Here is a 12,108-nt window from a genome sequence, read left to right as displayed (position 1 = left end):
ATTCTCACTGTATTATCTGCTGCCTTTCATTTCATAATAAACCCCGTCTGGTTCATATTAATCAATTTTGGAAGTATCATAACCAAATGATTAGCCCACAATTTGGATACAATTTTATAATCTACATTTAACAAATAAATTGGTCTATATGAAGCTGTTTGTAATGGATCTTTCCCATTTTTTTGTTGTACCATTATCAATGTGGACTTAAAGGATTCTGCTAAATCATTTATTTCTCTTATTTGATCTAATATCTCTTTAAGAATTGGCACCAACAATTCCTTAAATTCCTTATAAAATTCATCTGGAAAACCATCTTCTCCTGGTGTTCATTATTTTGCAATGTTTTCAAAATCTCATATCTCAGGTTCTGTAAAGATAATTCTTTCCTCTCCTCTTCACACAAATTTGATAATCGAATTTGTTGCAAATATTATTCTATATTAATTTCATCTTGTTTTAACTCAGACATATAATTTCTCATAAAACTCTCTAAAATTTTCATTTATTTCCTTCGACATAAACCGCCTGACCATTCTTGTCTTTCATTGCTACTATAGTCTTAGATACCTATTCTTTCCTTAACTGCCATGCCAACACCATATGAACTCTTTCTCCCAGTTCATCATACCTTTGTTTAATTCACAAAATGTCTCTTTCAACTCAATATGTTTATATCATATTAAACTTGACCTTTTTTGTTTAAATTAATTTTTTACTTTCTTCATTTAGACTCAAATTTATTGTTTTCTTTAAATCAATTATTTCCTTTTCTAATCCATCTACTTCCATTAAATAGTTCTTTTTAATTTTACTGTATAACTAATTACTTGTCCTCTTAAATATGCCTTTAAAGTATCCCATATAACAAATTTATTTTTTTACCGTATCTTTATTATTTTCCATAAAAAGACTTATTTTGTTTTCTTACAAAAACACTAAAATCTTTCCTTTTCAACAATACCTTATTTAATCTCTACCTATATCCACTAATTTGTTCTTCCTCAGATTCTATTGACAATAACAAAGGGGAATAGTCTGAGAGAATGCATGCCAAATATTCCACCTTTTGTTCTCTAGATTGAACTTGAGCTGCCAAGAAAAACCTGTCAAATCGTGAATATGTCTTATGACAGAAAGAAGAAAATTAATAAACTCTTTCATTCATATGCATTTTCCTCCAAATATCTATCAATCCCATATCTACCAATAATTCTTTTACTTCTTTAGGCATGTTACTATCTCCTACGTATTTTCCCGATCTATCCATTTTTGAATTTAATGTCAAATTAAAATCTCACATCAAAATTTTACCATTGGCATTTGAGTTTCAAAAAATGTCTTGCATAAATTCACTATCTTCTATATTAGGAGCATATAAATTCAAAAAGGTCCAATTTTCTGAGTATATTTGACATTCTACCATAACATACCTTCCTGCCACGTCCTTTTCTACAATTAACATTTTTATTTATCAATATTGCAACTCCTCGTGCCTTTGAACGAAATGAGGCTGCCGCTACTTTACCCACTCAGTTCCTTCATAATTTATCTAATTCCTTCTCCACTAAATGCGTTTCTTGTAAAAAAGCTATATCTATATTCTTTTTTCATAAATAGCAATTTTTTAATGTTTTATTTGATTTTGTATACCATTAACATAAAAACTCATAAAATTAATCTTCCCAATAATTTTCAATCAAATTAATCCTCTCCTCATCCAGCCTTCATCCTCCAAACTCCCCTTTAACATAACAAAGGCATTATACTTTATTAAATCTATTATACTAATAAATGTATGGAAAATGAAAAAGTTAAGGTACAAGAAATGATAGCAAACCCAAAAATGTACCCTTTTTATCACCCTTATTTTTAGGAGTGGTAGTCCTGCCTACACCCACACACGATTCAGTGACAGGCAGCAAACATTTCCTCCTCCCCCCCCCCCACCCCCGGAATCTTGTACTAAACTAGCCTCTACATATATCTTCAGTTACTTAACTACCTATTGATATTATCTTGACTCCCTGCCCTTATAATTAAAGAAAAATGAAATGAACATATAATCTTCCAGTTTTTACCATCAAACCAAACAGTTTACCTCCTCATCCCTTACTTCCCATCTTAGCTGGCAAAGATTCAGCAAAAGTTGTGGCTTCATCAGCATCTGAAAAAATTTATGCTCATCATCAAAAAAAATTTTCAATATAGCAGGATATCTCAAAACAAATGCATATCCCTTCTTCCACAAAGCATTTTTAACTACATTAAATTTCTTTCTCTATTTCAACAGGTCAAAACTTGCATCCAGGTGAAAGAAGATCTTGTTTCCATTGTAGATCATTGGGGCTGGTCTTGCCTTCACTTGCTTTGCTGCCAGTTCCAGCACTTTCTCTCTCACCTCATAGCGAAGGAAATTAACCAATATTGGACAAGGATTTTAACCTTCTTGCGGATTTGGTCTTAAAGCACTCTTTCAATTTCAATGTCTCCTTTAAATTCTTCCATTCCCAGAACTTGTGGTATCCAACTTTGTAAAAATTTCTTCATATCCTGACCTTTGTCACCTTCTCTTAGTCCCACAATCTTGATGTTATTCCTTCTATAGGTACACAATCCTTTATCCGGACATCTAAAATCCAGAAAGCTCCAAAATCTGGCAAGTGGGGAGAGAGGCGGCAGCGCGAGTCAGGTGGGCAAGAGACTGCCAGCGCAAGTTGAGCGGGCAAGAGTTGGGCAGGCGGGAGACCAGCCACGCGAGTCGGGCGGGAGACTGGCAGCGCAAGTTGGGCTGACGAGGGGGGGGGTGGGAGACTGGCAGCGCGAGTCAGGCGGGCGAGGGGGGGGGATGGCAGCACGACTGGAAGGGGGTGGGGGTGGATATGGCAGCACAATTCAGGTGGGCTTAAATCTGGCTTTCCAAATTCTGGAAAAATTCAAAATTCGGAACACACTGTCCCCCAAGGGTTCCAGATAAAGGATTGTGTACCATAAGCCAGTGAACTAAAATTCAGATTAATTTACTGCTGTTTCCTCAATGGTATTTGCCATACTGTAATTTTCCAAAATGTCCATCATCTGACTAAAATGTTCCTTCATTATTTTTGATTCTGCTTGCAAATTTTTCACCTGATCTTTTAATTGCTGTATTTCAAATTCATTTCCTTTTCCGTAACTTCTAATTTCTTATCTATTTGCTTTATGGTATTCTACACCTGACCAGTCACATCTCTAGTTTCTGCCACTTTAAGAGTCTATTGCAATGATTCTTCCAGAGACCACTGCATTTACATTTTGACCTCCAAGGCTAATAATAGTTTTTTTTTTACCAACCTCTCTGAATCTTTGTTCTGTGTCCAATTCAATTTCTAGCTCTATCAGTATTTAATGGTTCTCCCCTGGAGCTGTCAGGTTCAGGATATTTTTTAAAAAGTGCCTCCATCTGCGCAACTCCTCACGCCTGCGCAGTAGATTTTCTATTTCATTTACCAGCGGCCATTGTCGGGGAGACTTTAAGCTCTTTTGCTCAAGGTCTCCCCAGCTCCCTGGCGTTCACTATGAAGGAGCAGCTTCTGAACCGCTCCAGGCTCTTTCTTTGAGGTAGGCCTTATTTCTTTCTCCTTGTCCTTTTTCTAGCTCCGGCGCTGTAATAGCAAGTTTTTCCTTCTTTCGTGCCATCTTGTTCTTTTCTCCAACTCTTCTGACAGTTTCTTTCACTGTCCTTTTATTTTTTTACTTTTTTTTAAAAACTTTTTCAGGGAGAGTAGGGATTATGATACTAGCCAGTTTGAAGATCTTTGAAGATTACTAAAATTTGCTGATTTTCCCCTTTTAGGTGCTTACCCTCTTATTATCCTGAACTCTGAAGTCACAAGGTAACCCTGGTGAAAGATAGTCAAGGGTTCCTTCACATTCTGTTATATTGTGCAGTGATTCCAGCTGCTACAAGTTTAGAAATTCTAAAGGCACATAGGAGACTGCAGATGCTGGAACACCTTCATTATGTATGATTAATCTTGCATCTGACATCTCTTTTACCTGCTTGTCCCTCTCTTCCTTTATCTGGCACCTGCCAATCAACTGTCTTTGTACATTATCATCTTTCACTCCTCCCATTGGGTCCTGTCCCCATCTGTCCCTTCAGTTTTAATGAAGGTTTCCAGTCCAAAATGTTGACAGTTTTTCTCTCACTGATACTGCTTGAATTGCTGAATTCCTCCCAACAAACTGTTGCTTATAAATTCTAAACTAGAGGTACCTCCTGCACACTTGTTCCCTGAGGATATATGAGGACCTGTAGTTCTTTTATTAAAATATAAAATGGGCTTTCATGTTTTTCATATGCTTTACGTTTTTGAATATTTCTGATGTTTTGAATGTCCGAACCATTTAAAAACATTTAAAGCTTTTGACAGTTTTGAATGCTGGCTAACCTTGTTCTTGCATTTCATCTCGTCCTATCTTTTCCCAGCAGTATTTGCAAAAGGACCAGTCAATTTGCAAGGTTATGAGTGATCAAACTCATTCTGGATGGCAAATACCATTGAGGAAACAGCAGTAAATTAATCTGAATTTTAGTTCACTGGCTTATGGCAAGCATTAGCTATTTGCTATTGACTGCAAACTCACAGATATTAAACCTTAACCTAGATCCCCGGGGACAGTTTTGGTTTTTACTGAGGAGGGTTGAAAATTGAAACGTTTTAAATAGGATTTTTGAACACTATTTCTCTAAGGAAACATTGCTTTAATAGTATTATTAACCAGCACATTAATATGATATCAATTGAACATTGTAAGAGAACAGGTTTTTACCCCTGAAGAACTCTCTTCAAGTTAGAAAATTGGGAGCTTCATATCTAATTGCAAAATGGGGAATTCAGTGGGTTAATGGAATTAAATAGAAGAGATTGCGAATACTAGAAATGTTAAATAAAGAATCATTATCTTTATTTATATTCAATTGCCCTTACTAGAGCAGTTGTCTTCATAAACCTGAAAATTATTCTGTATTAATATACTAGACCATAAACAATTTGGTAATGCAAATGCAATTTAATCAATTAAAATATTAGGGGAAGATAATGAAGAATCACAGCAAAGCTATGGTGAAATCTCATTTGTATTGCACGAAAGACAATAGAGAAATCAATGCATGTTTTTTTTAATCTTCTCTAATGTGAAGAGAAGTGTGATTATCATTTCTGAAACAGTTTCTAAAAATCAAATTTGTCGGCGCTATTTTATGAAGAAGCTGTCAGACTCTTACAAATCTCTGATCTTGTTGCCATGGTGCAATGGAGACACATTTGTATACAGCTTCTGATACAGATACAAATATCGGTTTCTATTGTACTCTATATCGAAAGTTCATGTACAGATGATAAAAAAGACCAATTCCAACAACCATTAGAGAAGATAAAATGCTCCTGTTAATATCCACATTTTACATGATAGAAATCCGCAATAAATTCAGCATTTTGATCCTGGAATTTTATGTGCTTGTGCATTTTTTGGAGAGGATAGTGTTTTGCAACTTCAGTGCTATCCCATTCAATTATATGCGCCAATTCAAAGACTAGTCAGTACAAGCAACTTCTGAAATCATATTTACATACTTGTAGGATATTTTTCCACAGCTTAAAATTTATAATTTCAAACAGTTTTATTGGCTTGGAAAATCAGTAGCAGGGCTGTTTTCACCAGCTTGGCATATTTTCATTATGTATTCACAGTTTATTTCCCCAGGACATGGATGACAGAGCCTGATGCAATGGAAAACTATTTCCTCTGTTCAGTTACGAGTCTGCAAGCTCACTTCATTAAGCCTTAGCTAACTCAGTATCATTCCCATTTACAATTGCAATTTTTCTCCATTTCTCATATCCACTAGAACATGCCAATTTATATTTCAGGAAGAATGTTCCTTAAATAAGACCAAAGTCATTCCAACAAGCTATCATTGTGAAGATATTTGGAAAATGTGCCTGGAAAGTCTCTTAGCAATTGTTAGAATTAGAGTTATTTCAAATGTTCTACCTTCAAAGCTGCTCTGGAAGATACCTTTGAGAAAGAAACATACTTATTGATAAAAGTTGAGTCTTGTCTCGGGAGACCTAATAAAAGAAGAACACGCTTTAAAAGAATAACAAAAATCTGTAAAAGTAATATATTGCCTAAAAGCTTGTAAAATATTTGGGTTTAGATGAGACAACAATTTTGAAAAATGCATTAAATTTATTTTCAATTTGAAAAGAAGTAATCAATTAAAATTCTATTGGAGATAGAAGAATCCTACAAGATCTTACAAGGCAATAGCTGTTGCTTAATAGTTTGTTACATGAGTTATAACTTTTATTTTATGCAAATTTCAGATGGACTTTTCATTAATACTTTTTCTTGTACCCTGATTATTGCAACAATTTTTAGATGTGAAGACTCATTTTCTTACAGAAGGACTGTGATGTTAATGTTACCCTATATTTCAAAAAATTGTTAGAAATGTTATTCTCATATCTTGAAGTAAGCATTGTGAACATTCTTTAGATTGAAATATTCCTTATGGGTTAAACAGTACTTTGTGCATCAGTTGGTTAAAATGCATCTGATTTTAATTCCATTTTGGGCTGATGAACAAAATTAGTCATCCTCCTTTGAATATTCTTGTCTGGATTACATCCTAATCAGGGAATAAAAATGGGAAAAAAATGTGTTTGATGTTACAGGTTTTTTTGGAGAAACTGTTCACGGATCATAGCCATATTCATCTACCAATTTATTATATTTTGCTATCAGAAATAAAACATTATTGACAGAGTATCTCTATCTTTTGTACAAAAATCTTCATTGACTTTGTTTATCATTAACCATCTGTTATAAAACCACTAGTGTACTGTAGGATAATGGACACAACAGCACAGAAAGAGGCCTTTTGGCCCACTGAGTCCCTACTGACCATTAATGTTAATTCTCTATTCCATTTTAAAAATTCCACATTCTTATTCCACTCCCTCCCCCACCACCCTGATTCCACCACTCTCCTACACATGGGGCAATTTACAGTAACCAAATAAGCCACCAATCCACATATCTTTGGAATAAGGGAGGAAACTGGAGAACCCAGAGGAAACCATGAATATTTTTTAAACTGATCGATTTGACTATTCTGACTTCTCCTTTGCTTTGTTCTACACTTCAATCCATATTATATTTATGAACTATGACAAATATTTTCTTCCTGGGATTTGCCTTTAGGGGTAATTGTCCTCCTTGGGCACGACTAAAATTTGAACTCTAGACGAGGATCAGCTAGATCCAAAGTTCAAAGTCAATATTCAGATTTATTGTTAAATTACATACATGTCATCACATATAACCCTGAGATTCTTTTTCCTCTGGGCCAGGCAGAATTTCTACTCATCTCCCTGGCCCACAGGAAAAATTGTACTCAAGATATGTATACAAAAGAAAGCTGTGTAAACAAACAAAAATGTAAACAAAAAATAAATGTAAACAAAATTGCAATACAGAAAAACAATAAATTTTCAGTCATAAATAATGTGCAAAGTCCTTCAGTGAAGCCTCTGATTGAGTTTGTTTATGGATCTTCGATATATTATTTATCCATAGCTCAGTTCAAAGGTTTTAATCCTTTTTTGTCTTATTTTACAGAACATTTTACCTGTATTGTGAAAGTTCTGTACAACTTATTATATGCACAAGCTATTGCAACATTCTCATTTAGATTCAATGAAGAAGAAAGAGAAGTTTGGAAGAATTCTGCAAAACTTCAGGTCAGTCCATTGTAAAGTTTTCGCATATTTGTTTAAACACAAGTTTCTTGTATCTGGCTTCCTTTTAATGCAACGTGCGTAAAATTGCATCTGCTGCACTATGAAATCATTTTTAAAAATTTCTTGTCATAGTCTTTATTTATACATTTTATGTCTTGGCAGATTTATTGAATAAATCATAAATATAGTTTGATCTGTCTTGCGCACAGACAGAAAGTGAATGTTTCAACTCTAGTCTTTTTATGAAATTGAAAATATAGTAGTTAATCAACTGGTTGGAGACTAACCCAAAAGCAAAAAAGAAGAGAAGCAATAACAATCAAAATTAGTTTTGGCTCTTGGCTTCCCTTATAAACATTCAGTTAACAAATTTAAATGAATACATTAAAAACACACCGAAATGCTGGAGAAACTCAGCCGGTCTTTTCAATGTGCATTGGAGACAAAGGTATATTGCCGACATTTCAGGCCTGAGACCATCTTCAAGGAATAAGCTGTGAAATGTCCAGTGAAGGATATGGAACTGCTGGCCAATGGTTCAGTTGATGATGTGGACCAAAAGCAGTGGCTTTTGACATGATTTCAGTTCATTCAATACTGGATATTACACAAGAAGTATGACAAATTAGTTAAGGCAGAGAACTGGGAAAAGAGGTGGATGTTATAAGTGTGCAATAGAATCTGATATCAGCTTGATGACAATGGCAAGGGGCAATACAGTAATGGGAAATAATAGGGAACAAATGTTAGATCCAGAAGCAATGCTGTCCAAAACATTGGCTTTGTATCTTTATCGTTGCTATATAAAATAAAACTTTTTGACTACTGAGTTTCTTATAATTAGACAAATGAGAACAGTTGTTAGGACAATCTTCTGAGTAAAGGGGGGAAAGGGTGAACGTGTGGAAAAGATGATGAGCAGCAGTCACCAGTGTTTCAATTCGCCGTAGTGCTTGTTGATTAGCTTTCAACTGAACAGACCTTTAGTCTCAAAGTTTAAGCAATTTTCCTCCTAACCAGGAACTACTTACCTTCTTTCAGCTCATGATTAAATATGTTCTCCATTACAAAAAAACCCCTCTAAATTGAAATAAAATCTAAGCTGTATCTTCATGTAACAGCTATAGTTGACCTCCATGCTTTTCTTGCATAGTTCATTTTGTATTTTTGTCTTCTGACAGGATATTTCCTCAGTGTTGGGATGTGAAGGACTTGATGAGTTTCCACTGAGATTGCAGGCAGCAGTTGAGGATGATTTTGCAGCAGTGGGTCTTGAGGACCTAGCTGCAGACTAATGAATTTTGGAGCAACAGTTAGTATTTGGTCAGGAAGAAGGCATGTTATCATCCATAGGTGTCTCATGGAACTGATACAATCCTCCTGGGATCGTGCCTCAGTAGCCTGTCAACTATGTAGTTGAACAAAGGTCCTTATGGGCATTGTTGCTAATTCAGTCATCGATTTCAATTCCCTGTCACCAGTGAGAACCATCAGAGCAAATTGTTTCTGTATGTTTCTAATCTAACTTTTAAACATAATGTCAATGGCTGATTAATTGGATTTGGCAATAACATCCTTTATTAATGTTGCAGTGTACAAAAGTACTGGAGAAACTCACCAGGTCACACAACATCCATGGGAAGAAAGAGGCAGTCAATGTTTTGGGTCTGAGCCCTTCTTCAGGAGTGCAGAAAATCAGGCAGATGCCTAAATAAAAAGGTGTGGGGGGAGATCAAGGGATTGAGGACATGCAATCAATAGATACAGATGGGAGCGGGAAGAAGAGTAAAAACCTGAGAAGTTATAGGAGGAGAGGGCAGAAGGCTAAGAAAGATAGTCTCTGATGGATGAAGGAGCTGGGAGACAGAGGGATAAGGGAAAGGGAAAGAGCAGACAACTTACTATGAATGGGAGATTGGGGGAAGAGGATTGCAACATTTTGAAAAATCTTTGCAGTGTTGGCAATGTTTAAAATGTAAGTTTAAGATTACAACATTGGTGAATACGTGAGTTTGAGAAGTTCACTCTGAACTAGTTTGTTTCTTCTCGTAAATCAAGCCCATTCTTTTTGCATCAGTTCACTCCACTAATACATGTGTTCTGTAGATACCAAGCACATTTCAACAATTTGTTGGTTTTTAAAAATGTATTGCTACTGTTAACTCTAGAGAAGCATATGTTATAAATTTAAGAAGTTGAGAACTTCAGATATAAATTTCCATTAGTTGTAGCGATAACTACGTGATTGAAAGAAACCACAAGTCGAGGTGAGTCCCAGGTTCAACCGTTTATTTGAAATTCGCGTGCTGCTCTTTAAGGGCAAGCCCGCGCCATGTCACCACGTTGGCAGTGACTTCTTGACATAGCCGATAGGGCGTGCACTGTGGCCGAGGTCACGAGGAATACCTGAACCCGATGGCGCCATCTTAACGCGGTTGCTCTGCTATCACAGCTGTCACATTACAGAGCCGGTTCGCCTGTGTCGCGAAGTGTGCTGTCACATGGTAATACTTCTCCGCTTTTATTCCAATTGAATGATCACTGCAATGTCTCCCAAGATCTAATACTTTTCCTGTGGTCAACATTTTGTCATATTTGAAGTATTGAAAGTTTAATTTTATATAAGTTACATTCTCAACAATAATAACTTCATATCTGAGATCAATTTTTACTAACAGAATGTAACTTAAAATTATTTCTCCAGCTCACAATGTTTTGCCTGTTTGGTTTTCCAAGTGGAGTATCTAAATATGTACAGATATTGTATAACATTATTACCACAACCAAGTTTTTTCACTTTTAAACTTCCACAGATCATGGATAATTCAGAAAAATCCAGTGAAGTATTATTAAGCCACATAATTAGTGAACTATCAAAAGGAAATCTTTACTGTGCAAGTAATACAGATCAAAAATCAATGGTATGTACTAACAAGTAACTGTATCAAATAAACTGCATTTGATATCTTCACAACGTAAATTTGAATCGACTTTTCATTTGGTTTCTGTTCAAAATAAATTTAAAAAATGAACCCCATTGAACATAAATAATTCACACAAAATCTAAAGATTCAAACTTAAAATTAAGCTGAATACTGTGTTAATCAGTTAAGTACATTTTCAGTATTTTTTTTCTTTATTGTGGTTTATGACAAATATCATCTATTTCTAACTCAAAACTGAAGAAACAGTTTTTAAAAATACCATGATATTTTCACTTTTCTGTTTCTATTTTGGACATGATTGACACTCTAAACATAACTGAAATAGAAAGTAACAACTATTGGACGTCATTAGCACCATACAATTAACCCTAACCCTAACCCTAACCGTACTTAATCTTTGTTTGGCTTTTAACTCATCAGATTACCACCACAATTTGGTCACCTCAGTCCCTCGAATACAGTATCCAACAGTTCTGTCTACCTTTCTTCAGGACTGCAGGTCTTCTTCAACACCACCTGTTCAGTGATGATCTTCCTTGTTGTCAGGTATGCCAACCACTCTATCTTTCAATAAATGTTCTGATATGATGGCAGTCTTCAAAAAAATGAACTTGCATATTGTGTTTAGTAATTTGCAAAGGTACTTGGGAAATAAATTTTTACTTGTATTTTCCTTTTAATTTATATATCATGTAAATAATAAATGTGATAAAATATTAATTGCAATTTTTTTAATGCCCCATTCTTTAATGACAATGTTCAATCAAGCCATAGAGATCAGGAGATTTCTAGTTTCCATTCTCATTCCCATTGTGCAGAATTCAATGAAAACACTGTGAACTGGGAGGGAAGGACCAAACTTATGCCATGTTTTATTTTTAATAAGAAAACTGAAGTTGTGGTTCAGTCAACTACCATGCCCTCCATAATGTTTCCCATGAAATTGCAGATCTCATTTCCTTTGAAGGCCTTTCCTCCACAGCCTTCAGAGACATACAATGCCCTCCATAATGTTTAGGACAGAGACACTTTATTTGCTCCTGTGCTCTTCAGTTTTAAATGCATAATCAAACAATTCACATGTGATTCACACTGCTTGTCAAACACTCCAGACCAGCTCTGAAGCAAGTTAAAACCTGGCCAGCACGGGCCATTCACACACTTCAAGACTGCTTTGAGTTCAAGGAAGCAGCAACCAATGGGAACTGCATCAATCTGGAGGAGAATATGGCATCAGTGACCAGCTACATTAGTAAGTGTACTGACGACTTCACTGTGACAAAGGCCATCATTACTCATTCTTATCAGAAGCCATGGAGACGACAAGCTATTGCAAGAACCAAGCTGTCTAAGGCCATCATGGATGAAAA

The 12,108-nt window shown here is 35.4% G+C and overlaps 1 protein-coding gene and 1 long non-coding RNA gene across 8 annotated transcripts in view; one reads left to right on the top strand and one right to left on the bottom strand.

The window, feature by feature from the left end:
• The window catches only part of ubr3 (ubiquitin protein ligase E3 component n-recognin 3), a 293,785-nt gene that overhangs the window by 252,442 nt on the left and 29,235 nt on the right, over positions 1 to 12,108 (top strand). For all 4 annotated transcript variants that reach the window (XM_069935677.1, XM_069935678.1, XM_069935680.1 and 1 more), the window contains 3 exons: positions 7,672 to 7,793; positions 10,607 to 10,714; positions 11,159 to 11,284. In XM_069935677.1, coding sequence (XP_069791778.1) covers positions 7,672 to 7,793; positions 10,607 to 10,714; positions 11,159 to 11,284 — 356 coding nt within the window. The remainder of the gene's footprint in view (positions 1 to 7,671; positions 7,794 to 10,606; positions 10,715 to 11,158; positions 11,285 to 12,108) is intronic.
• The window catches only part of LOC138762157 (uncharacterized), a 105,391-nt gene continuing 98,338 nt past the window's right edge, over positions 5,056 to 12,108 (bottom strand). The window contains exon 5 of one of the 4 annotated variants that reach the window (XR_011356785.1): positions 5,056 to 6,116. This is a non-coding gene — a long non-coding RNA (uncharacterized lncRNA). Of the gene's footprint in view, positions 6,117 to 6,385; positions 6,680 to 10,501; positions 10,799 to 12,108 lie in introns of those variants that run through there. The other 3 variants (XR_011356788.1, XR_011356789.1, XR_011356787.1) reach the window with 3 other exon arrangements.

Source organism: Narcine bancroftii, chromosome 4 (genome assembly GCF_036971445.1).
Source record: "Narcine bancroftii isolate sNarBan1 chromosome 4, sNarBan1.hap1, whole genome shotgun sequence".
NCBI lineage: Eukaryota > Metazoa > Chordata > Chondrichthyes > Torpediniformes > Narcinidae > Narcine > Narcine bancroftii.
This window is presented reverse-complemented; position numbering and strand designations above follow the sequence as displayed.